Source organism: Martes martes (assembly GCF_963455335.1).
Source record: "Martes martes genome assembly, chromosome: 1".
NCBI classification, from domain to species: domain Eukaryota; kingdom Metazoa; phylum Chordata; class Mammalia; order Carnivora; family Mustelidae; genus Martes; species Martes martes.
The window spans coordinates 211,997,536-212,023,966 of NC_137888.1; the positions used below are offsets into that span (position 1 = coordinate 211,997,536).

General features: G+C 56.2%; 1 protein-coding gene across 1 annotated transcript in view; it reads right to left on the reverse strand.

The window, feature by feature from the left end:
- Positions 1–26,431, reverse strand: part of FBN3 (fibrillin 3) — a 52,602-nt gene that overhangs the window by 12,603 nt on the left and 13,568 nt on the right. Inside the window, exons 23-48 of the mRNA XM_080803117.1 lie at positions 24,738–24,962; positions 24,432–24,557; positions 23,982–24,110; positions 22,827–22,952; positions 21,936–22,061; positions 21,681–21,803; positions 21,409–21,534; positions 20,376–20,501; positions 18,972–19,094; positions 18,648–18,770; positions 18,082–18,207; positions 17,852–17,974; positions 16,980–17,102; positions 16,732–16,893; positions 15,758–15,826; positions 14,180–14,305; positions 9,723–9,848; positions 9,187–9,336; positions 6,695–6,766; positions 4,573–4,698; positions 4,171–4,296; positions 3,716–3,841; positions 3,221–3,337; positions 2,148–2,276; positions 1,505–1,624; positions 613–738 (exon numbers count right to left, since the gene is read on the reverse strand). Of these exons, the coding sequence (XP_080659243.1) occupies positions 613–738; positions 1,505–1,624; positions 2,148–2,276; positions 3,221–3,337; positions 3,716–3,841; positions 4,171–4,296; positions 4,573–4,698; positions 6,695–6,766; positions 9,187–9,336; positions 9,723–9,848; positions 14,180–14,305; positions 15,758–15,826; positions 16,732–16,893; positions 16,980–17,102; positions 17,852–17,974; positions 18,082–18,207; positions 18,648–18,770; positions 18,972–19,094; positions 20,376–20,501; positions 21,409–21,534; positions 21,681–21,803; positions 21,936–22,061; positions 22,827–22,952; positions 23,982–24,110; positions 24,432–24,557; positions 24,738–24,962 (3,300 nt within the window). The remainder of the gene's footprint in view (positions 1–612; positions 739–1,504; positions 1,625–2,147; positions 2,277–3,220; positions 3,338–3,715; positions 3,842–4,170; positions 4,297–4,572; positions 4,699–6,694; positions 6,767–9,186; positions 9,337–9,722; positions 9,849–14,179; positions 14,306–15,757; positions 15,827–16,731; positions 16,894–16,979; positions 17,103–17,851; positions 17,975–18,081; positions 18,208–18,647; positions 18,771–18,971; positions 19,095–20,375; positions 20,502–21,408; positions 21,535–21,680; positions 21,804–21,935; positions 22,062–22,826; positions 22,953–23,981; positions 24,111–24,431; positions 24,558–24,737; positions 24,963–26,431) is intronic.

Consider the following 26,431-nt stretch of genomic DNA (forward strand, 5'->3'; position numbering starts at 1 on the left):
GTGCCCCCTTGCCAAGGAGAGCAAACTCAGCCACACTTATTCTTGGCTCAGAAGCCCCTTCCTGGAGGGAAAGTGATTCCAGCGAGCCAGAGGACCTGGGACTCGAGACCCCAAATCCTTGTCGTGGACCGCCCCTCCCCCCAGTTTTCAGCCCCAGGTTCTCCTCAACCTGAGACTCCTCCAGGCCAGGTTGGGATCTGAGCAACAAATACGGGTCGAGTTGCCCGGCCCACCCCCTTGTTGCCCCTAACCTGGGAGAGAAGAAGAGGCTGGGTGGGACTGGCTGAGGCTAGCCCCCACGGGACAAGGCTGGCCTAGCTGAGATGAAGCCCGCCCAGGTAGGGCAACCGCAGCCACCACCGGACGACCAAAGCCCAGGAGACCAGGTTAGCCCAGCCTGGACCAGGATAGCCCTTTGCAGAAGCGCCTTGTCTGGCCAACAGGTTGTCTGGACTCGAATAACCCCGCTCAGGCAGAGAACACCTCTGTCCAGGTAGGGCTCCCGGAGAGCCACGCAGAAGCTGCAGCCCCCTTTTCTGGGTGACCGGCCCCTCTCTCCCTCGCTTCCAGCTCTTCTCCAAGCCCCGTACGCTTCTCAGGCCGCGGACTCACCAAAGCAACGGTGCCCCTTGTCGGAGAGGACAAAGCCAGGTGGGCAGAGGCACTGGAAGCTCCCGGGGCTGTTGGTACAGGTGCCAAAGAGGCAGAGGTTGGGCTCCTCCAAGCACTCATCAATGTCTAGAGGGGCGGGACATGAGCTGAGTGGCGGCAGGCAGGCCTTCCACCAGCGTGGGACAGCCGTGGCTGCCAGAAGGGGCAGACAGAGTGGGGGCCCAGTCGGGGAGGGTCCAGGGACCAACGCGGGCCAGGGACCCTTGGGACTCAGCATGAGCCAGAACACCAGATGGGCTGTTTTGGGGTGGGGGTGGGTGTCTTTCCTAGAAGGTGTCTCCAGGATAGGGGTCACAGTCAGGAGAAGTTCGTCTTTAGAGACTAACTTTGTACAAAGCTAACCGAGATTGGATAAACTTACCTTACACTGGAGGAAGGTCGCTCAGGGTAACTGCTAGAGTAGCGCAATCGAGGTTAGCCCACCCTGTGCCAGGCTAGCCCATCTGCTTAGGCCAGACCGGTCCAGATTAGCCAATGCGGCACAAAGTCACCCAGTTGGCCAGTTACACCAGGGGAGCTCAGGTCAGACAGGCCAGACCGACCATCACTCATCGAGTAAGGAGTTCTATGTGCGGCATGACCCCACACCTATGCCTATTGCCTATTTGATAGGATTCATGAGGAAGCCTGTGGGCCCCAGATAGAGAACCTGGGCCAAGCGGCCAAAATGATCCTAGTAACAGCAATTGTGTATGGAGCTGTGTTGGGTGCTGTGCTAAGTACACCTCCACCCTCACCATGACCCCACCTGGCATTCCCATTTTACAGATGGCAAAACAGAGGCCTGGACATGCCTCCTTGGCCCCAGAGCTGGAGGTGGGGCTAGACTCACCGACACAGCGGTCACTCTGCACCTGGAAGCCAGGCGGACAGATGCAGCGGAACGAGCCCTGAAGGTTCTGGCAAGTGCCTGGCAGGCAGGTTCCCGAGAGGCTGAAACACTCATTGGTGTCTGTGGAGAGGAAGAGGAGGGGGTCCCAGCACCAGCCCATGACAGGGGACAGGGAGCAGCTCCTACAGTCACTGCATGATGGCCAAGGGCCCCAGAACAAGTTCTCCTGGATCCAGGGGAAGGGCTAAGACTCAGGAAGACAGGCACAGCCAGCGAAGGACCTTCCTGGCCCTCAATTGAGGGTTATACACCGGTGAAGCTGCGTGGCATCCAGGGAAAGGAGAAGCAAGGTTCTTGATCTTAAGCCACATACAGACCCTTTTGTGATTTCTGTGGCGCCCATCTAGAACCTTGTTTAAGACAGCCTCACTGTAAACCGAGCAGAGAGCCCCATGTGGGGTTCGATCCCAGAACCCCGGGATCATGACCTGAGCCAAAGGCAGTCACCTAACCAACTGAGCCACCCAGGCGCCCCTCTTCTTCTTATACCTTAAGATAAATGCCTGATTATGAAATGGAACCATGATCGCTTGGAAGTACCAACCACAGGTAAGCTGGGAGCAGGGGGCTGACAGAGACTCACCCATGCAATTCCTCCCGTCGGCTGTGAGCTCAAAGCCATCCTGGCAGAGGCAGTGGAAGGAGCCGGGTGTGTTAATGCACTGGCCAGATCGGCACACCTGCCCCACCAGAGTGGTGCACTCATCCATGTCTGCAGAAGGGGTATGGGCAGGCAGGGTCACCCACAGTCTGGGGGCCCTGAGCCTCCCTTGTGCTTTTGTCCACATGGAAGTTACGTGGAGGGTAGTGACTTTAGTTTATCATGTACTTACATGCGAGGCTCTGTATATTAACCTCCCACTAGCCCATGAGGCAGATACCAGTATCGTAGCACTATGCTATGAATTTGCCTCTGGGTACTCCAGTAGCTGAACCCCACGCATTTTGTTTGTTTCCATTTTCATTTAATTCAAAATATTTTTTTATTTCCCTTACGCTTTCTCCCTTGATCTCGGGATCCTTTAGCGGTATACTGTTTCATTTCCAAATAGCTGGGGATTTTTCTGGATGTCTTTCTGTGACTGATTTCTACTTTAATTCGCTTATATTCTGAAGACCTACTTTGTATAACTTCAATTCTTTTAAATTTGGGTGTTTTTAAAAAATATTTATTTATTAATTCTGAGAGAGAGAGATAGACATAGAACACGAGTTTGGGGGAGGGGCAGAGGGAGAGAAGCAGACTTCCCGTGGAGTGGGGAGCCTAATGTAGGGCTCGATCTCGAGACTCTGAGATTATGACCTGAGCCAAAACCAAGAGTCCAACACTTAACCAACTGAGCCACTCAGGCACCCTAATTCTTTTAAATTTGTTAAGGTTTGTTTTATGGCCCAGAATATGGGCTCTCATGGTAAATGTCCATGTGCACTTAGAAGGATGTGTGTTCTGGAATGTTCTATAAATACTGAGCAGGTCTAGGTGATTGACATTGTTGTTCAGGTCTTCTCTAACCTTACTGATTTTTTCCTTGTCCCCCCCTCTTCCTGAAGGAGGAGTGTTGGCCAGATCCTTTATTTCAGAGGGGGACCCTGAAGCCAAGGACCCACTTTTCGGGGGGGAGCAATGAGGCCCGCCCCCCAGCCCAGGTGACTCACCCACACAATCTCCACTGTGTATTGCCACAAAGCCAGGGAAACAGAGGCAGTTGTAGGAGCCGACGATGTTCTTGCAGGTCCCGTTTCCACACGGCTGCCGGTCACACTCGTCTACGTCTGCCGGAGCAAAGCCCCCAAGCCCCATCCAGCTCACCCATGGCATCGGGCAATGCAGGGAGGGAGGGCCTGGCCGGACCCAGCCCGCCTCCCCTGCACCCAGTCCTGTCCAGGGGGACAGGAAGGGACACCTGTGGGGTGATGGCCGAAAGTGCCCCTGGAACTATTTATCACTCTCGTTTTGCAAACTGAGGCCCAGGGGCATGAATAAGTCGTTTACCCAACCTCTCAAGTGCTGGGACTCGAAGCTGGGTCTTTCTGTGAACCAGGTGCATGAAAGCACTGTCCTCACCCCAGGGGAGGTGCAGACTTGTGGCCGCCACCCCAGCCTCACTTGGCAGCCTCGCTCTCCAGGAGGAAGTGGGAAAGGACTCTCACCTGTGCACAGGGTCTGGTCCGCCGAGGCCCGGAAGCCACGGTGACAGAGGCACATGTAGCTGCCCTCTGTGTCTATGCAGTCACCATGGCTACAGATGTCTGGGATCTCCTGACACTCGTTCCGTCCTGGGGGAGGGCAGGCAGTGTGGTGTCCCCAGAACCCCTCCTCTGCATGCATGCATGTGTACACACACACACACACACACACACACACAGTTTGCTGAGCCCTCATGCACCATGACGGGGAAGCCAGAACCTGCCCGGAAGCCCCCCATTCAAGCTGCTGCCAGCACCAGGCTCCTGTTTCAACCCCCACCCCCCACCCCCTTAACAGGTGCTCGGCATCCCTGCCACCCTGTGGCTCAGCCCGTAGAACCATGCCCTACTCAGGTCACTCTGTCCCATACCCCACACCCTCAGCCCCCACCCTGCCCCCTGCTGGGGTCCCCGCTCACCCACGCAAGCCCCGCCAGGTGACAGCCTGTACCCTCGGGCACACACGCAGCGATAGCTGCCGGGGATATTGACGCAGTCGGCGTTCTGCTGGCAGGGGCCCGCCCCGGCCGCACACTCATTCCTGTCTGCGAACACAGCCAAGGGGGAGGAGTGCAGGAGGAGGCCTGCCTGCTGGAATCCAGACCCGCACCCTGCCCCAGGCTTCAGAGCGGGGACTCCCTCTGGGAGTGGCAGGAACCCGAAGGAGAGCGGTGATGTGGGATGGAGGCCCCTGGACCGGCATGAGCCCCATTGTACAGAAAGGGAAACTGAGGCTTATGGCGCTTAAATGACGCGTCCGGAGCGCACCCGGTGGGGGAGCAGCCTCCCACCCAGGGCTGGGGAGGTCTGGCAGGTGGCACCTTCGCAGACCAGCAGCACGCCGTCATAGCGGAAGCCGGCGGGGCACTCGCACCGGAAGCTCCCGATCTGGTTGATGCAGATGCCACCGGCGCAGAGGGCGGGGATCTCCCCACACTCGTCGATGTCTGGGAGAGGGCGTTGGCTGTCAGGGGCAGCCCAGCCCCAGGGAGCACCCGGAGGGGCCCTGAGTCAGGCCCCTCCCCGCTCGCGCCCCCCACCCACTACCCCGCACAGTCTGGCCACCTCCTCCCACCCATGCAGCCCAGAACCAAGGATTCTGCGGTGGCCAGAATCCCTCTGCCACCAGAGAGAGAGGAGGATGCGGGACCAAGAGCAGGGGGTGTGCGCGTCTTCCGACTGAAAACCCACCCACTGCGGCCGAGCAAGGCTGCCTGTGCCTCGTGGGGTCACCGCATGGACCAGCCTCGAAGGCACGCGGCTCAGTGAGGGAAGCCGGATGGGAGAACCTGTACCATACAACCCCAGGGGTGTGAAATGCCCACAAGAGCGAATCCACAAGCACAGAGAGGAGAACCACAGATGCCGGGGGCTGGGGGAGGACAGAACGGGGAGTGACTGCTTACAGGGAGGGTGGGGTTTTGTTTTGTTTTGTTTGGTTTGGTGTGATGAAGATATTTGAACTTAGATCCTGGTGCTGGCTGCCCCCCTCTGTGAAGACACGGAGAACCCCAGAACTGTACTTGAGCTGGGCCAAGTGTGAGATATGTGAGTTAAATCCCACTGAGGCTGTTAGGTATACAGTTGTTGCTTAAACAGTGCAGGTTCAAACCACAAAGGGCCACTGATGCAGGAGTGTTTAGTTTTTATAGAAACGCAGTACTTTCCTCCTGCTTTCCTTAATAAGGTTTTCTGGACCCCAGCTTACTTTATTGTAGAAATGCAGCGTATTATAGACACAACGTGCGAAATAAGCATTAATCTGCTATTTACCCCATCAGTAAGGCTTCCGGTCAGGCGGACTATTAGCTGAGTGATGGGGGGGTCAAGTGTTACATATGGAGTTTTGCCTGCACGGGCTTTGGTGCCCCTTACCCTCATGCTGCTCAAGGGTCAACTGTAGGAAAAGGGAACCCAGTGCCCATCCAGGGGGGACGGGCTCGTGAAGGGGGACGGGTCCACCCACGGAATGCCACAAAGCAGGTCCAGAGGAGCCGCACGGCAGACAGTAACCTGCCCAGGGCTCCACTACTCATGGCTGGCTGACAAAATGTGAGTGGCTGACCACTATGTAGGGCATTCTAGAATTATAACATCTCACACTCCCCAGAAAACATTGCCATGCATTTTCAGTGGGGACCACTACGCATACTGAAAAGCATGAAGAAGGACCTAGAACCCCCCCCCGGGGGGCCATACGGCATGGGAACTGTGGGAGTGTGAAGGGGACTTTGGTTTGACAACGGTCACCACACCTGCCATGTTCTGATTGTTTCAGATAAGGAGGACACCTCCATGGGGTGAGAATGGTTGGACATGGGTTTGTCAGTTCGACTCTGCACGGCTGAAATGTGGCACGTGGGGACTAGACTGTACCGCAGAACCTTGTGTAGTCAGAACGGAAGTGTTCTAACCCTGCTACGACATGGATGAACCTTAGGGACATTGTGCTCAGGGACAGAAGCCAGACCCAGAAGGACGCATCCCGTAGGACCCCACTCCCAGGAAGTCCCCAGAGTCATCCTGTCCCCAGAGACAGAGAGGAGATGGTGGGAGCCGGGACTGGGGCAGGGGCTGGGGAGTCCGTGCTTCATGGGGACAGAGTCTCTGTTTGGGGAGATGGAAAGTTCTGGAGACACAGAGTGGGGATGGTTGCATGACAATGTGTGCTTCACGTCCCTGAGCTGTGCACTAAACAATGGTTAAGACGGTAAATATCGTGTTATGTATGTTTTATCAGAATTTTTAAAAATGAGTAACAACTTGATAAAAATACTTTTTTTCCCCCTCTCAAATAAAGGGCAGTGTTTGGCAACAGGACTCCTGGCCTGGTCTGGGGAGTTGAAAGTACGGGAGCATGGGGTGAGCGTGCGTGGAAGGGAGAGGTCAGGGTCTGGGGACAGAGGGACCTGGGGCTCTGGGCGGGGGGCCACAGTCACTCACCGAGGGGCTTCCCTGTGTGGATGTCAATGACGAAGCCGGGGGCCTGGTGTCCGCACAGGAGCTGGTAGTCCGCTGGGCAGAGGAGAACGGGGCAGAGGATGCCGGATCTGCAGGCTCCCAGGGAGGACACCTCCTCTTCCTGATCCCCCCCCATTGCCTCCTCCAACCCCTACAGCCCAGCCCACATCTGGCCTCCTGATAACTAGTCCCTCTCCCTCCCTGTGCTTTGACCGGCACTGAAAGGGCAATGGGCAGCCATCCACCTGGCAGTGTGATCTTCCAACACAGAGACGCAGAGAATGTGGCCCCGCTCATCTCTTCCCTGCATGAGTGCCACCACCCACGCCCCGCTGTCCTCGCCAGAATAGGTAGACTCTTCAGTTTGGACCTCAAGATCTTCCCCTCTGGCCCTACGACTCCAGCAGTAACTCCTGCCCTCCCATCACACTGATTTCATTACACACCAGGAGATGCCCTACTCTGCCGTGCCATCAGAACTTCGCACATGCTGTTCCCTTTGCTGTTCCCTAGCAAAGCCCACTTCAGCCTTGAGGACTCAGGGCAGCCCACAGGGAAGGCTTGCTGGGGCTCCCTGCTCTCCCACCATGCTGGCACCAGACAGCTGATGGCACCGTGCTTGGGCTCCCTTCCCCCCGCCCCCACCGGGGCAGTGTCCCCTTGCCACCTTTCCCCGGGGGCCTGCCCTGGCTCCCACTCACTCTCCCAACTGCATCGTGATGAGAATGGACCCCTGGCTGGCGTGGACTCCTGCCTTGTCAAAATCTACCTGCAGCTCAGTTTCAGGTGCATGAGATCCAGGTAGATACCCAAGTCCTAGCATCCAACCTAAGGGTGACGTTTGATCTGTCTTGACAATCTCCTGACCAGAGTTGGCGGTTTGCAGCTTCCCCTGCAGCCTGCACAAGCTTGGGTCTGCCCAATCTTGTTTCCTAGAACCCGGAACATGTGCACCTTCCCAGCAGTGCCCAGTAACCATCTCCTCTCCATCGCCTTGCTCTGGACCGACACTCACTGCCCCCCAAGTTCGTGTCCACCCAGAACCCCTGAGTGTGACCGTTTGGGGAAATAGGGTCCTTGCAGATGGAATCAAGATAAGATGAGGCCATCCTGCAGGTGGCTCAGTGGGTTAAGCCTCTGCCTTCGGCTCAGGTCATGATCTCAGGGTCCTGGGATCGAGGCCCGCATCGGGCTCTCTGCTCAGTGGGGAGTCTACTTCCCCCTTTCTCCCTCTGCCTGCCTCTCTGCCTGCTTATGATCTCTCTCTCTCTGTCAAATAAATAAATAAAATTAAATTAAATTTTAAAAGATGTCGTCATCCTGGATCACAGTGGACCCAGAATGCAAAGCCTGGTGGCCTTCTAAGAAAAGGAGAGACACGCAGAGCCTCGGGGCTAAGAAGCCACGTGAGGGTGAAGGCGGAGATTGGGGACAGACACAAAGGATGCCCAGAGCCCCCCCAGAAGCTGGAAGAAGCAAAGACAGATTCGAACCTAGGGCCTCTGGAGGGGGCATGGCCCCCTCTGACACCTGACACCTTGGCTTCTGACTTCCAGTCTTCAGAACTGGGAGAAAGTTAATTTCTGGGTTTTTTAAGTCACAAAGTCTGTGGTCATTTGTTGCTGCAGCCCTAGGAAACCACCTGTCTTAGCCAGCTTGGGCTGCGTGGTGGTGGTGGTGGCGGTTGGTGGGGAGGTTTGCCAAAGCAGCAGACGTGTATTTTGGACAGTTGTGGAGGCTGGGAGTCCAAGAATTCGGAGTCCGGTGAGAGCCGCCCCCTGGTTCACACCGGCTGTTTTCCCGCTCTGTCCTCATGTGGTGGAGATCATCTGCTTTACCTGTCCGCTCATCCCGTTCAGGAGGACTCCCCCTGCACGACCTAATCCCCTCCCCCAGGCCTCACCTCCTAACACCGCCGCACTGGAGATCCGGGCTCGAACATATGAATTTGGGGGACACATTCAGCCCCCAGCACTAATACTTTAGCCTCCTCATTGCCCACTTTCCCTGCTCTCCTCTTTCAGCTCTCTCTGATACCTGGGCCAGCTGCGAGATCATTCCGTTAGCTCTTGTCTCAGCTCCTAGTGTGGTCGGGGGCTCAGTGCTGCCTCCAGGCCTTTGCTCATGCTGTTCCCTGCCCAGAACCCCCTTCTTCATTCCAACCAACATTTTAGCAGTCCTGGCCAGAGCTTCCCTGAGTCTGCCCTTCCCCTGCTCAAAGATCTTTACCACAAATATAGGCTTCAGTGATCCATTCTGAATTCCCCAAATGTGCAAAACAGAAGGAAGGATGCTTTGCTCACCCCAAGAGTGATGCGTTCCATACACCAACTAGGACATAACTGAAACTGTTCAGCCTTCATCAGAGCAATGTTAGGATGAGGGCTAATCTGGGTGCCCTAAGCAGGGTGTGCCCCCTTAAATACTGCACTAAAAAGGACCAAGCTGGAAAGAAGGTGGGGGAGGGCACTCACAGCTGGCAGGAGTGGGGCAGGCCTCACAGGGTCTGTTCCAGGCCTGGCCAATGTTGTACGAGCAGCAGCACATCTTCCGGGTAACGTTAAAGGCCAGCTCATTTCCACATGTGGCATTATAGTGCCGGAAGCAGACGCTCTTCCTCATGTCTGCAGTCGGGTTAGGAAGAGGGGTGTGGATGACAGATAACCGAGCCAGAGAAAGAGAGAGCCAGAGGGCCAACTCATTCCTGGATCCATTTGAAAATAACTGGCTTGATGTCTCTCCCCCAAGACACATGAGGTGTCATTTATATTCTAAGTTTTTTGGGGCAGTGCACAACCTGAACAACCATACATGGCAGCCCTGGCCCCCCAAGTCCTACATCTTGTTCTCTGCTGCTGACCAGCCACTCATACACTCACCCTCCATCTCCCTATTCCCCTAAACACACCTCTGCACACTCTTTCAAAGCATGGAGACTCCAAGAAGTCCCTCCCACACCCAAGTGCTTTTCCCACAACTGTCTTGTCTCCCCAGTCATCACATTTTATACCCATGCAGTTGTTGCCTCCATTGACTTGCAGGTACTCCGCGGGGCAGACACAGGTGTAGTTCCCCAGGGTGTTGTAGCAGGTACCAGGGCCACAGATGTCCGAGTGTGCAGAGCATTCGTCGATGTCTGCAGGGGAGGGAGGGGGAGCATCCGGGAGTTGCTTAGATAACTCCACCCTGGATCTGGATCTGATGGAGCCACTTCATCATGGGCTTGAACTTGGTTTCAAGATTAGTTTAAAGGGTTCAGTCGTGTGCTTCCTAATGAGAGGTGACAGGAAGCAGGCACCCCATGTATACATCAAGTATTTTTGGAAAAAAAAGGACTCTCAGTCTGATCAGTTTTCTAATCCAGGAGCAGCAGATTTTTCCAAAAAGCAGAGAGTAAATTTTTTTGTTTTGCAAGCCAAACAGCGGTCTCTGACACCCATTCACTCTGTGCCTGCGGTATGAGAAGAGCCACAGATAATAGGTAAAGAAATCAGCATGACGGGGGTGCCTGGGTGGCTCAGAATGTCTGCCTCCTGCTCAGGTCCTGATCCAGGGTCCTGGGATCGAGCCCCGCATCGGGCTCTCTGTTCACCGAGGAGCCTGCTTTCCCCCCGGACCCCCTGCTAGTGCTCTCTCAAATAAAGAAATAAAATCAAAAGAAAAAAGGAAAGAAAGGGAGGGAGGGAGGGAAATCAGCCTGCCCGCGTTCCAATAACACTTGATTTATGAAACTTGAAATGTGAATTTCGTGTACTTTTCACATACCGCAAAATACTACTCTTCTCTTGATTTTCTCCAACCATCTAAAAAATGTAAAAAGCATTCTTAGCTAGTAGGCTGTGCAAAAACAGGTGGTGGAGATATCAGCACGCTAGGAACGGCATCCTTAAAGAGGGCAGAGTGAGGAACGCCAGCCCCCGTTCCTCCACAAAATCTACTGAGCTGGCAAAACCTGATGAAATCAACTTTTGCAGAACTCTGGAATCCAGGTGAAAACTCACAACCATGGAATCTGATGTGTAAGATAGCCTAAAGGATGCACAAGACAAAGGGGCGCCTGGCTGGGTCCGTGGGTAAAGCGGGTGATGCCTGATCTTGGGGTTGTGAGTTCGATGGGGTGTAGAGATGACTTAAAAACAACAAAGTCTTAAAAAAAAAAAAAAAGAATCCACAGAACAAACCCTGTTAGAGCTAATTAACAAGTGAGGTCAATATAAATGCGGAAGATAAGACCAACACACAAGTGTCAGCCTTATTCCTGTATCATGTCAGTGAGCAATCGAAAAGGAAACTCTGGAAAATTCTGCTTCGAATCGCATCCAAAAAATTAAATACCTAGGAATAAGTTTCACCAGAGAGGTGCACGAATTGAACACTAAAAACTACAAAAGATCACCGCAAAAAATAAATAAATAAATAAACAAAAATAATTAAAAAAAATTTTTAAAAGACCTACAGGAATGGAAAGATGCTCTGTGTCCATGGGACAGAAGGTTTAACACTGTTGAAAGGGCAGCAGTTGCCGAAGCAATCTCCAGTTTCAATGCAAGCCCCTTGAAATCCCAATGACTTCATTTTGTCGAAATGGAAAAGCTGATCCTAAATTCATACGGAATTGCAGGGGATACCCAAAACCATCTTGGAGAAGGAAAAGCAAAGCTGGGAGGGCTCACACGTCCCAATTTTGAAACTTACAGTGCTCCCGTAATCAGGACAGTGGGGCGCTGGCAGAAGGGTAGACATATAAATCCATGGAATAGAATTGAGTCCAGAAATTAACCATATGTCATGTGATTTTCAACGGGGGAGCCAAGACCATTCAATGGGGGAAAGATGAGTCTCTTTCACATGCCGTGTGGGGACCGTTGGAAATCCACATGCAAAAGAAGGAAGTTGGATCCCTCCCTGACACCATATGCAAAAGTTAACTCCCAAGAAGTAGGGGTCCTAAATGTAAGAGCTAAAATGATAAAACTCTTAGAAAAAGGCATAACTGCAAGGCGTTGCCTGTATTTGGCAATAGATTCTAGATGACACCGAACGCAAAGCTGTGGAAGAAAGAAAAAACCCAGATAAATAGGGCCTCAGCCTGTTGCACATCAAAGGACACCATCAAGAAAGTGAAAAGACAACTACAGAATGGGAGAAACTATTTGCAAGTCAGAAGTCTGATAAGGATCTTTTTTTTTTTTTTTAAGATTTTACTCATTTGAGGGAGAGAGCGGGCGCACATGAGCAGGGGGGAAGACCAAAGGGAGAGGGAGAAGCAGGAGGCAGGACTTGAGCCCAGCCTCCAGTTTGGGATCATGACCTGAGCTGAAAATAGAGCCACCCAAGGCTCCAGAATATATAAAGAGCTCTCACAATTCAACAACAAAAAGACAAACAACCCTATGTAAAAATGGGCAGAAGACATGAACAGATACTACTCCAAAGATATATGAATGACTAACAAGCACATGAAAAGATGCTCATTAGTCATTGGTCATCAGGGGACTGCAGATCAAAACCACAATGAGATGCCACTTCACACCCCCTAGACAGTATAACTCTGAGCAATGGAAAATACCAGTGTTGATGAGGATGTGAAGAAACTGGGACCCTTGCACATTGCTGGTGAGCACGTAAAACGCTTAGCTACTGCAGAAAACAGTTTGGCAATTCCTCACCCAAAACAGAAGAGTCAACAGAAGCACCATACAACCCAGCAATTCCAGGAGTGAGACCTACATTTGACAAGGACCAGCTACAGCTACAGAACATGCCCATGGAAAAATGAAGACCAGGGCTTCCTTGTTCGAGATAGAATGAAGAATTCTCATGAAATTCTCATGAAGAATTTCAAGATGGCAACAGCAAAGCATTGAGCCAAGTATGGGCCCTTCGGGGAACAGCGTCCTGTGCTACTGCACAAGTCCCATCCCTTGAGTCTGACTGCTGGGAAGGGCTGAGAGGAGTGCAGCCCTCAAGCATACTGCTAATCCTGCAAGGCTGCACATCCAAGGTCAACATTCAGGTTCAAGTCTGCTAGCCCTGTGATCTTTATTTTTTGATAGGACCTTTTTAAAAAATATATTTTATTTATTTATTTGAGAGAGAGAGAGAGAGAGTATGAGCAGGGGGAGGGGCAGAGGAAGAGGGAGAGGGAGAAGCAAACTTCCTGCTGAGCAGGAAGCCTGATGCAGGACTCCATGCCAGGACCCTGAGATCATAACTTGAGCCGAAGGCAGACGTTTAACTGACTGAGCGACCCAGGCAAGCTACCTGGGGCATTTCTCTTTCTCCCTTGATATCCTAAGGGACGGGGGAGGTAGAGAGGAATGAAGTGTATTTCAAGTATCTGGGTTATGATTCTTGAAGGTGTGACAGCTTCTACCTCCATGTACAATGGAAATCGGTGCATTGATCTTAGATTTCTCCCTTCCTTCCCCATTTCCTTGAGTTTCTAAACAGCACTGCTCTGAGAAAGAAGATACATATCCTGTCCTTGTGTGCTGGTGTCGGTGTCTGGCTGCCTGTAGGTGTTCAATCGATATTGTTGAAAGGGAGAGAAAGAATGAGTTGGTGAATGGGTAGATGGAAGGTATGGATGGGTGGACGGATGGGTGGACACACAGAGGGAAGGATGGATGAATAGGTAGATGGGCGGAAGGACGGATGGATGGATGGATAGAGGGATGGATGGATGGATGATGGATGGATGGGTGGGTGGATGGATAGATAGAGGGATGGATGGACGGATGGATGGATGGGTGCATGGATGGAGGATGGATGGGTGGATGGATGGATAGATAAAGAGAGGGATGGGTGGGTGGATGGATGGATGGGTGGACGGATAGACAGACCTGGTATACTGTATTAGAAGAGCTCAGACTCAAGGACCAGAATGTCTGGGTTTCCCTCACTTACTAGCTGGTGCGTCTGGACAAGTCACTTAATCTCCCTGAGCCTTAATTTCTGCATCTGAAAGATGGGATCATAAAGGAACATGCCCTCATGGGGCTGTTGTGGTGAATGAACAGATGACAACAGCAGATGCTCGGTGCGGGGGTGACATGCACAGACTCCGGGTACCTGCTGGCTGTTACTAGGATGCACTTAGCAGAGCAGGAAGGAGGCAGGTGAAGCTCTGCTTGAAGGAACAGTGTGGCTACTCCCTCTGTGTCTGTTCCTTCCCACTCCCAGCGCTGGGCCTCTGTCAGCTTTTGCCCCAAGGAGGGAGGGCATTGCTGCTATAGCAAAACCAGGCCATTTCTGAGTGAGTAGGAAGTCAGAGGGAGGCAGCAGAGCAGAGGGCAGCTAGAAGGATCCCAGGAAGCCTTCCCTGCCCTTCCAATGCCCCCACCACCACCCCTGCCACCAGCAGCAAGGCAGGTGAGCTGGCCCCTAGGGGCATTTCAAGCCCCAGCACCTGAAGACAGACGTGCAGCAAGGAAGGAAGGCTGGGGGGTGGCGGTGCATACTCACCCTCACAGGTGCGGGTGACCCCATTGAGGTGGTAGCCGGGGGGGCATGTGCACCCAAAGCTGCCAAACGTGTTGCCACAGTCGCCCCCCTGGCACAGCCCAGGCAGCTCCTGGCACTCGTCAATGTCTGTCGGGAAGCGAGGGAGCCGTGCTTGGAAGCTAAGCCCAAGCAGAGGCCTCTGGGGACACCGACACCCTGCCCTGGGCTTTCTGGGGCCCCCAAGGAGAGCCAACCTGCTTCTTTGAGAATACTGAGAGCCATTGGCTCTCTGGAGGGTTCAGGCCAGGGCTGATCTTGGAGGCTTCACCTCGACTGTTTTGGGCCAGTGTCACCCTGAATTCATACCCTTTCTCTTCATTTCCTAGTCCATTCTCCCATCCATCCAAACCAACCAACCACCCATCCACCCACCCATCCATCCTCCCATCCATCCATCCAACCATCCTCCCATCCATCCTCCCATCCATCCATCCATCCATCCTCCCATCCATCCTCCCATCCATCCAAACCAACCAACCATCCATCCATCCATTCATCCATCCTCCCATCCATCCAAATCATCCATCCATCCATCCATCCTCCCATCCATCCATCCATCCATCCACCCATCCATCCATCCTCCCATCCATCCAAACCAACCAACCATCCATCCAACCATCCATCCTCCCATCCATCCAAACCATCCATCCATCCATCCATCCTCCCATCCATCCATCCTCCCATCCATCCAAACCAACCATCCATCCATCCATCCATCCTCCCATCCATCCAAGCCAACCATCCATCCATCCATCCATCCATCCTCCCATCCATCCAAACCATCCTCCCATCCATCCATCCTCCCATCCATCCAAACCATCCATCCATCCATCCATCCTCCCATCCATCCAAACCATCCATTCATCCATCCATCCTCCCATCCATCCAAACCAACCATCCATCCATCCTCCCATCCATCCAAACCAACCATCCAACCATCCAACCATCCATCCATCCACCCATCCTCCCATCCATCCAAACCAACCATCCAACCAACCATCCATCCATCCACCCATCCAACCATCTATCCATCCATCACCTGGTTCCTCCTCTCCAATCTTATCACCCCCTGTACATAAAAGGATGGAGGTATGAGGGGTGCCTGGCTGGCTGGTTGGTAGAGCATTGACTCCTGATCTAAGGGACATGAGTTCAAGCCCCACTTTGGACGTCAAGCTTACTTTAAAAAAAGAATGGTTGCATGCATGGAGAGATGGGGAGGGGACCACTGGATAGGGAGACGGATGGATGCATAGAAAAAGTAGTGCCTGAAGAAGCAAGTAGGTCGATGACAAGATGAATGGATGGACGGAGGGATGGTGGATGGACGGTGGACGGGAGGGTGGGCCCACAAACCAACAGATGGAAAAAGGGGGGGATTAAAAAAAATCACCACAAACTAGAACAGTTTAGTATCACAGCCTGGCCTTCAGGCAGGAAGGGGTGGGGTCCCTATCACTGCGCTTTGGTGAAGCTGGGGTGAGATCGATCGAAAGTCGATCAGAGGGTATGTGGGTAGATGGTCTGCCAGGAACTCACCTTCCAGGATGACAGTGATGGGGTTGGGCCGGAAGCCCTCACCCCCCGGGCACAAGGTTCTGTACTCGGCTGCAAGGGAAACAGGCGCTTCTGAGGGGCAGAGCCCAGAGAGGGCAGGGGACTGGGGTCCTGGAGGGTCCTACACCCCGCCTCTACGCCAACTATATCCCCTTACCTCCTCAGCCTTTTGCAGCTGAGAGACCCTGGCCAATCTGGGAGGATGGGCAGTGTGTGTGTGTGTGTGTGTGTGTGTGTGTGTAAACATGTTCACATCTAACATGCGAACCGATGAACTGTGTGCTAGTCGTGGAGAGAGTAAATTTTTTTGACCCAAAAGCAAAGCAGTGTGACTGCAAATTTCCGCATTGAAAGAAAGACCATGGACATCACGGACACACAGACACACACACAGAGACATGCACACACACCTGAACAGGTGGACAGGTGTGTGAACCTGAGGTCTTTGCACGTGTTATTCCCACTGCATCACACACCCTCCCCCCCCCCCTGCCTGGAAAACTCCTACTCATCCTTCAAAACCTCATTTAAGCCCCTTGTCCTGGGAAGGCTTCCCTTACCCTCTTCCTCTCCACGGCCATCACTGAGTCTCAAACAAACCCTTAGAATCGCTCTACTCCCGCAGCCCAGGGACCACTGGTTTATGGGTGTGGGGCAGTGTGCAGGGCTGTGGCTCATCCTTCCCTGGGTCCCAGCCCCTTGCACAGGACAGAGAGGAATTCCCATTGTTTGCTTCTGGATCGAGGAAACAAGTGAATAGAAACACACAGAGAATTTGCAGGGAGGGGTGGCATCGAGAGACCTCGAGAGAGGCAGCCAATGAACTGTCAAGAACGTGCTGTGTGACCCAGGGCAGCCCCTCTCCCTCTCTGGTTCTCAGGGTCCCTCCCGTAGCAAAGGTGACCCGCCGAGTCCTGAGGTGTGCTCGCCTGCGTCCCCCCCACCCAGGGACTCACTGGTATTGGCCATCGGGCACAGCTCACAGGGGTTGCCCCAGGCCCATCCCAGGGAGCAGCAGCAGGACGCACGGCTGACGCCAGCCCCGACCTCCACAGTGCAGGAGATGCCGCCGTCACCCCGGTCGTGCGTGTCCAGGAAGCAGTTCCCGACCCGGGTGTCTGAACAGGCAGAAAGGGGCAGTTGGCGAGTGGGACGCCCAGCTCACCTGCCGTGAGAGCCCCAGGCGGAGCGGAGGCTTACTCACCCACACAGCCCACCCCGCTGGGGTTCAGCTCAAAATCCTGGGGGCAGCGGCAGAGGTAGCTTCCAGGGGTGTTGACACACAGGCCATTGATGCAGTTCACGGGGTCTGCGCACTCATTGACATCTGTGGAGCGGGGGGGGCACCGTCGGCGGGGAGCCCTCCCTTGACCCCCGTCCCTCCCGCCTTCCTCCTGGGAAGCTGAAACCCTCCGTGTCGGATGTGGGGCTGTGGGGCGAGGCCGTGTCCTCCCCTGGGAAGAAAGCCCGAGGGGACAGCAGCCTGCAGGGGCTGCTCTGCCCTGTCCAACCCCATCTCCTCCTGGCTCTGTTCCACTTGGCATAGAGGTTTGCCCCTAGAAAGTTCCCTGTGCCCTGGCTTCCATGCAGCTATCGTACAAACCCAACATTTAGAACATGTTTTCAAACCAGGGGTTGGCAGACTCTTATCTGGGGGCCAGATCCGGCCCCCTGCCTGTTCATGTAAATAAAGTTTTATTGGCACACATTCATGCCCACTCATTTACATACTGCCTGTATCTGCTTCCAGGCTACAAGGCCTCTGAGGAGCTGTGACAAGGACTGTATGGCTGGAAAGCCATGTATTTCCTAGCTAGTCCTTTACTGGAAGAGTTTGCTGAGCCCCGTTTTAAGCGCAACAGTAAGAGACCATTCCGACGACTGCAGTGGAGGGAGCGCACCTTTGTTCCTTCACTGCATTCATTCAGGAGATGAGAGATGACAGGTCGATGGGAACGGGGATCAGTGGGGGCAGTCAGACAAGCCCCCCGCAGAACAGGACATTCGAGAAGGTCTGAGGGCAGGGGTCGGTGAGCCCAGCGCCCTCCCACACCCGCAGCCCGGTTGACCCCACACCTGTGCAGTTGCCCCCACTGCGGTCCAGCTCATAGCCCCCACTGCAGGCACAGCGGAACATTCCAGGCAGGTTCTCGCAGCTCCCGAACATGCAGAGGTTCCCGAGAACGCACTCGTCCACATCTGTGGGGACCGCAGGTCAGCCCGCCTCTCCCGGCAGCCTGTTCCTGCCGCCCTGCCCGCCGGGACCCGCCTGCTGCGTCCCCCAGCCCGGCAGCCCCAGGCCTAACCCCTGCAGGCGCGGTGGTCCTCCGTGGGGCTGAAGCCCATCTCGCACTCGCAGCGGTACCCGCCCGGGGCATTGAGGCACTGCCCGTTCTCGCAGAGGTCCACGTCCTCAGCACACTCGTCCCTGTCTGCGGGACCCCGAGAGGCAGAGGGCTGGGGGCCAGCTGGCCGGGACCCGCACGGGGTGGGCAGATGGCCCCAGTCAAACCCTCTGTGTCACCCAGGGCTCCGGGGAGCAGGCAAGCCATTCTGGGAACTCGGACGCCGGCTCAGGGAGACAGGGGACTTGGCGACGCAGGACCCGGGTGGAGGGGTCTGGGGAAGGAAGCGAGTGTTCCTGTCCCCGCATCCCGAAGGCTCCGTGCGTCCGGAGTCCAGGGGAGAAGACAGCGCCCCGTGATGCTGGGCCGGGTGTGTGGCCCCATGGGCTGAATGCGCATCCTCTCTAGCACCCCAGCGTGTGGTGTGGGCGGTGGATCGGGGAGGGTCGGGAAGCCCACGGATCACCGTGACCCCCTCGGAATCCAGCCCTCATGGCTGTCCCTCTCGGGCCCCGTCCCGCTCTCACCTTCACAGGAGAAGCCGTCCCCGCTGAAGCCATGGCGGCAGAGGCAGCGGTAGGAGCCGGGAGCGTTCAGACAGTCGGCTCTCGGGCTGCACCGGTGCTCCCGGAAGGAACACTCATCCAGGTCTGCACGACATGGAGCCCAGAGCCCGGAGCCCCGAAGCGTGTGCATTGGGGGGCTGCAGGGAGGCAGACCCTCCAATCTCGGCCCCGACCAGCCCCCACAGACACCCCCTGGCCCAGCCGCCCCTGCCCTGCACCCTTCCCCCACCTGCCCCCGACCTACCTCTGCTGCTCTGCCCGGACCGCCTGCCCCCAGGCACTCACCGTGACATGCGAAGCCATCCCCCACCCAGCCTGGCTGACACCTGCAGCTGAAACTCCCAGGGACGTTGAAGCAGGAAGCGTGGCTGTCACAGCTGTGTCCCCCAAGCTCACACTCGTCCACATCTGCGAGGAGAGGAAACGGGTCGCGGGAGGGTCAGGAGCAGGAGCAGGGGAGCAGGACAGAGCACCCCCACAAGGCCCGGGGCCTAGGGACAGGGCCTCAGGTGCAGAGTGGGAAGACAGTGCAGCGGCAGGGGAAAAGCAAGGACCCTCCCGGGGGAGGGCTGGCCCAGAAAGCCCTGCCCCACCCCCACTCCAGTAGCTTCCACCTTCACCCAGAGCCCAGAAGAAAACCCCCAAAGCCTAAAAAGCATGACTCCCAGCAGCCCTGCAGTGGTTTGAAATAGCAGCAAGAGAGACTTAGCCTAGACCTTAAGAGTAACCATCCTAACGCATATGTCCTTGTTCTAAAGCACCATTCCTTCTAAACCAGTCTCCGATCCGCAGCCAAGTCTGCAGTCTGCCTCTCCCTTCTACCCTCTGCAGCGTTCCCCCACCACCTACGTGAGCTACTGGGTACTGGTCATTTCTTTACACTCCCTGCACTGTAACTTGGGCGAATGGATTTTAAAAGCTAATTTTACATCAATCACAGTCTCTACAAAGTCACGGGCTTGATACCGTTTCGTAACGTGGGACTCTAACACGCGTTCAGATAATTGTGTAACTGTGTATTTGTGTCCTCCAAAAAGGTACATTCAAGTCCTGACTCCTGGAACCAATGAACTGGACCCTTATTCGGAAATGTAACAAGTTAGGATGGGGTCCTCCTGGACCGTGGGGACCCTTATCCAATGACTGGCATCCTTGTAAGAGGGAAATTTGGACCCAGACCCAGACAGAGCCCAGGTGAAGGCAGAGTGGAGTGACATATTTATGAGCCAAGAAACATCGAGGACTGGTGGCCACCACCAGAAGGCTGCAGAGGCACAGGATAGATCCTCCCCTCAGACCCCCAGGAAGGAACCGACCCTGCGCACACACTGATTGCAGATTTCTGGCCCCTGGGACCGTTCTCGAGGGAGAATACACTTCCGTGCTTGTGAGCCACCAGGCTGGGACAAAACTGTGACAGCAGCGCGAGGCGCCCGAACCAAGGACTGCTTAAATGTTGGAATGTTCGCCCCCGTGTCACTTAAAGTCATCAGGCTGGCATGCTTTGGGGACACTGCCGGGGACACTTGGGACTGCAGAGGTATGTGCTAAGGGGAGCCCCGGGGGAACCTGCCTGGCCTTTCTGCTTTAACACAAGACCCCACCCGTGCAAATCTAGAAGAATGAGGTCTGGCTGTACTCAGCCCCGGGGGGAGGGGCAGACCCCAGGACCCCTGGCCGCCTGCTCACCGGAGCAGCCTGTGGCCCCCTTCCTGATGACATAACCGGGCTGGCAGTGGCAGACAAAGGAACCTTCTGTGTTCTCACAGTCCCCGTGGAGGCAAATGTGAGGGTTCAGGTCACACTCGTTCACGTCTGTGGGATGACAGGAGAGGAAGCAGGTAGGGTGGAGGGGGTGCGTGAGCGTGGCTGCGTGGCCTGCCACATGGGCCCCCCCCCCATGTTGAGGCTGTCCCCATCCACCTCCAGGACTGGGGAGCTCCTTCCGGTTCCACCACCGGGTGACTAGGAATGTCCTGTCAACACGTGACACAGTGTATTCTGTGGCACGTATCCGGCACGTGTTCTCAAAAGGATTTTGTGGCTGAATACATTTAGAGCACATGGAGCTAAATGAAGCGAGCCGGGTTTTCCTGCTACAGGCCTTGTCTGAGCCTTTATGCCAACGTGGGTCTGCAAGAAGGGCACGGAGCCGTAAAAGAATTCCCTGTTTGATTTGATCCGAGGCACAGAAGTGCTCCCTAAGACTCCTGCCCAGCTGCGCCCGGCTGGACTCGTCTCCTGGGGAGGGAGTTACACTCTTCCTTCCTGGAACGTCCTCACTCTGGCCCCAGCCCTGCCCTCACAGGGCAGACATCTGTTCCCCAGCGCCTGGCAGCCAGGACAGGACAATGACCACGGTCTGAGCAGCCTGGGGTCCCCAAGCTGGGCTCGGGGAGCAGTTCTGAGTGTCCTTCCCATCTTGCTCACTGTTACACCTAAGACGCTTTAGGGTGCAGTGATCTTAAAATGCAGCCCAGAAAGCGGGGTATGAAGCTTTGCGTGTATCAGGTACCCGGGGAGGGGCTGGCGGACGTGTTCAGAGCACAGGGTTCGGGGCTCTGCTGCTCTGAATCTGATCCCACAGGCTCTGGCCCATCCCCCTTGCCCGCATTCGACAGGGAAGGGGCCCGACATCTGCCTCGGCTGTGTGCTTCCCCGTGGAAGACCTGGCATGTGAGTTCAGACGCTGTCTTCTGCACCCCCAGTCCCAGCTCCTCACCAACGCATGTCCTTGCGTCCAGTGTCGCCACAAATCCTTCATAGCACAGGCAGCGGTGACCCCCAGGCACATTGGTGCACTGGCCCCCATCGCAGATGTCCGGGGTCTCCGCACACTCATCCACGTCTAGGGGAGCAGGGAGGGCGGCTGGGCTGTAGTTGGGCAGGAACGGAGGGGGAGCCCAAGGGACCCTGCCACAGGGTCAGTGCCCTGTCCTGGGTCTGGCTGGTTTCACCTGGGACGGCTTGGTTGGATCCCCCCTTCCCACATACCTGCGCACGTCTTTCCGTCGGGCATCAGTGAGTAGCCACGTCCGCAGCCACAGCGGTAGCTGCCCTCCGTGTTGGTGCAGTGCGCCTCACAGCCACCGTTCCCAGCGAGACATTCGTCTATGTCTGCGGGAGGCAGGGCAGAGGTGGAGGGGCGGGGCCAGGGGGCGGGGCCGGGGCGGGGCCAGGCTTGGGGCTGGCGGGCTACTTCCACCCCCGCCCCGCCCCACTGTGTCCGGCAGGTGGGCGTGGCCTCACCCGAGCAGCCCTGGCCGTCGGGTGTGCTCCGGAAGCCAGCGTGGCAGGAGCACTGGAAGGCCCCAATGACGTTGACACAGTGGCCGTGGGGACACAGGCCGTCCCTCAGGGAACACTCGTCGACATCTGTGGGGGAGAGCGCGTGGCTCATGGGGCCAGGCGTGAGCGGATGGCCGACATGGACCCTTCTGCCATCTACAGGCCCCTGAGACACTCGGACACGCGTGTGCACCAGTGCTCTCACACACGCGCAAACCCCCCCACACGGAACACACTCTTCCTGAACAAACACATGCCCACACTCAAATACACACATCCCTCTGCCCACTCACAAGGCTCACACACGCTCCCTATATGCACACACTCGCCCTCTGTAGACGCACATCTGCATCCACGTGCTGGTTCACAGACGTACACACACACACACACACACACTCACATGCAAACACAATCACAGACACACACACATTCACACCATGTGCACTCCCACGGACTCACAAACACCTGTCACCCACACCTGCCTTTGTGTCAATGCACACCCAGCTGCACGCTCAGACCCCCACACAAACACACCCTCGGACCCCTTCACCTGCAAACACCCTCACCCAGGAGCAAACACATATCCACACTTAGACACACACTCTCGCAAGTTCACGCAGACCCACAAATAAACACAAATCACACACTCGCTCTTGTGTAAACACCAATACACACCTCCACACGGACACACACAGGCTCTCCCATCTCACACGTGCAACCACTCACGCTGACCGATGTACACGGACTCACACGTGCACATTCACACACGGGTACGTCGTCAGACGCGCACAAACATGCATTCCCACTACGACACTCACCCCACCGACGCCCGCACACCGGGGGCACGCTCACCCTCGCAGGCGGGGCCCTGCGCCGTCAGCGCGTGTCCGGGGGGGCACTGACACATGAAGCTCCCGTCCGTGTTGACACAGCTCCCGCCCCGGCACAGCAGCGGGTCCCGCACACACTCGTCCACGTCTGGGCATGCGGAAGGGAGAGCAGCTGTGAAGGCCTGGACGGGGGCGGGGCGGGGCTCATGGAAGCTGCCCCCCCACACACACACCCTAGCCCTGCCCAGGAGAGCCTGGATGCTTGGCGCTCAGGTGACCCAGCAGAACAGAGTTTAAGCTGAAAGGGGCAGGGGCAAGTCAGCCCAAGATGGAAGCTGGAATCTGCAGGAGAGTCAGGGCCATGAGGCTGATATTCCTGGAGTCACCGAAGGAGACCCTGAGAAGCCACCCTGTAGCACACAGTCTCCAGGCATCAGCGTGGGGAGCGCACTGTGGCACCACCCTCCTCAAGCTCCAGTCTTGTGTTCCTCCTTCCACCCCTCAGGCCGACCCCAGGGCCTTGGCACCTGCTGTTCTCCCTTCAGGCCGATCTTCCAGCCCCTGTTCGCCACATTTAGTCCCACTCTCTCAGCCACAACCTCAGGCCCCCCAGAATGGGTCATCTCTGGGGACCACACCCCACCCCACCACGTGGCCCCCTCGGGTGCTTCTCACAGTGGCCATTTTGCATGTGTCTGGGGATTCGTTTTAGGAACATCGGTCTCCCAATCAGGTCATGCGCTCCGAGAGACGGGCTGCCTGCTGCTGAGCGCTTAGTGGTTCTTCTCAATAGAGGCACATGGAATGTTCACGGAATACATAAAAAAGGGAAGGAAGGAAAGGAGGGAGGGAGGGCAGGAGGGAGGGAAAAAAGGAAAGAGGAGCACCTCTCTCCAGGGCCTTCTCTTCTCACACGACCCCTGCCCTGGGGGAACTCACCCAGACCTCCGTCCCTAGGCCTCAATTCTGCATGACAGACCCAAGGTCCAGCAGCCTTCGGGATGCCACCGCGTGGCACCCAGATTCGCCGGGTCTCTGTTGGGTTGAGCTTCTCCCCACAACCCCCCACCTCGTCCATCACGGCAGCGTCCCCACCCCCTCCCCTCAGCCCCAGCACCCATCATCAGACACCGCCCTGCCCGGGGCCACCCCGCGCAACAGCCCCGCGGCCACCTACCCACGCAGTTCTTCGTCAGCACCAAGCCACTCTCGTAGCCACGGAAACACTCGCACTCAAAGCTGCCCGGGGTGTTGACACAGGTGCCCCGGCCGCAGAGGTCAGGGGAGATGTGGCACTCGTCAATGTCTGCGGAGAGAGGGGCAGGGGTCGGCCTCCACATCTGTAGACACCAGGCGCTGCGTGGGAGCCTGAGCTGCCGAACGGAGCCCCGGGGTGCGCCCACCGGCCAACAGCAGGCAGTTTCCTCCCTGGAGGTCCCCTCTGTCAGCCCCTCCTTTCACAGTCGGGGTCCCTAAGGGCCAGAGGGGGCAGCAACCTGCCCTGGGTCACGCTGCCGGCAGGCAGGCAGGACTAGAGGTGCCCACGGAAGGGAGTCCCGACTCCATGTCTGCTTTGAAGCCCCCATTCCGGCCGGCGTTACCCATGGAGGCCAAGGGGGGCCCATACCTGTGCAGTTCCTTCCCTGAGCATCAAGGGCGAAGCCCCCGGCACAGGAGCACCGGAAGCTGCCCACGGTGTTCCTGCAGGTGCCGTGCACGCAGAGGCTGGGGAACGCCTTGCACTCGTTCACGTCTGCGGTCGGGAGCAGAACGCGTGGTCGGTCAAACACCTCCCTGGCTTTGCTCCCAAGGCTTTGCAGCGGGGGCTCTCCCCGCAGACACTCTGCGCTCCTCCCAACACACTTCCCACCTCCAGGTCTACGCCTGGGCTGTGCCCTCTCCCTGTCCTCAGGGCTCCTGGTGCTGCACACACCTTTATAAAAGGGCTGGCCTGACAGGAAGTCCTGGCTGGCGAAGCCCAGGCCCCGGGGACACAGGCTGGCAAACGCTGGGGACTCGGGCTCTGGGCACGCCTCGCACGCAGCCCCCCAGGCAGCCCCCACGGAGCAGCAGCAGACGTCCATCCGGTGTTTGCCAGGCAGGGCAGCCCCACACTCGTCCTCGTCCCAGCGCAGGAAACACGACTCCAGGCGCATGTCTACACAGAGGGGGGACAGTCACCGGGTCCCCTCTCCCCCGCCACCGCACCATACCTGCCACCACGTGGCCCATGCGGTCCCCTCTGCAGAGTCTGTCTAACACGCTCTCCCCAGTAGGAAACGTGCAAGGGGAGTGACTTCCTCCAGCAGTGACACTATCCTGATGGTGTCATCCTACAGGGGCATCGTAATGGTAATAACTTGTCCTGCTAAGGGGCTTGCTATGTGCTGGGTGCTGTCCTAAGCTCCCCAACCCACATAATCTTCAAAATAGCATCAAGATGAACCTATAATTGTCACGGCCATTTTACAAGCACGAAAACTGAGGCACAGAAGGGTTAGGGGGCCTCCCTGAGGCCACACAGTGAGCAAAGGCAGAGCCGCGTTCACACCAGGCCATCTGGCCCCAGAGTGTGTGCTTGGTCTGGAAGACTCCCTCCCAACCTGACAGCAGATAAGCCTCCCTGGAGACCAGACACAAGGGACTAAGCCAGGGGCCACTAACTACATCCCTAGGTCAGCCACCTGTTTTTATAAATAAAGCTTTATTGACACACAGCCACATCGCTTTGCTTCCGTATTGCCTGGGGCTGCTTTTGCCTGATGTGACAGAGCTCAGCGGCTCTGGCAGAGACCGCGTGGCCCACAATGCCAAAAATAGTTACCCCTGGCCCTTTCCAGAAAAAAGTTTGCTGACCCCTGGTCTAGGACAATTTCTCTTTCTTTACAAAAGGAACACTGATTTTAGGAAGGTCGATTTGAAGTTGAGACCCTGTTCTAGAACCTTGAGAACTTCTGGGAACCCTGTGACATGCACAGGGATCCTCCCCTATACCCAGTGCCTGGGTCCGGGGCTAATGGTCACATCCGAGCAGACAGGGCCGGAGTCGCAGCCTCCCCGCTCACCTGGTCCTGAACTCAGCCCACGGGGCCTGAAATGCAGCGGCTTTTTCCTCTTTACTCAGTTATTCCCTTTCCTTGGTTACATTTTGGGGCCAGTGGGAGACCCACTGCCTGCCTAAAACTCAGCTCAGAAGGCAAGCAAAGTTGAGAAGGCATCTACGAGAAGGCTCCTAGCCAACGGCAGGAGGAAACCGGACAGCAGGCAGAGAGCCTGTCTGCTGCCTGCGATGTGTTTTTGGCCAAGACATGCCCGCCTCAAGATGTTGGCCAAGAAACCCTCACCCGGGGGGGAAACAGCTCCGATCTCTGCGCCTGAGGGGGAGCCATTCAGAAGGAATGTTGGAGCCCCGGATGCTGAGGGAGATTCCAGGCATGCTAGGGGTGCCCGGTGAGCGAGCAGACCCACCCTGAGCCAACACCCTTCGGTGGCAAGAAAGAACGAATAAATTTGCAGATGCTACATCATCAGACCTTAGCAGGTGCCGCGGGCCTTGCTAAAGGGCAGTGAAGCGAAAGGGTGAGCCCCCCCAAACACACAAGACCCTCTTTTGAGACATGTCAGCAA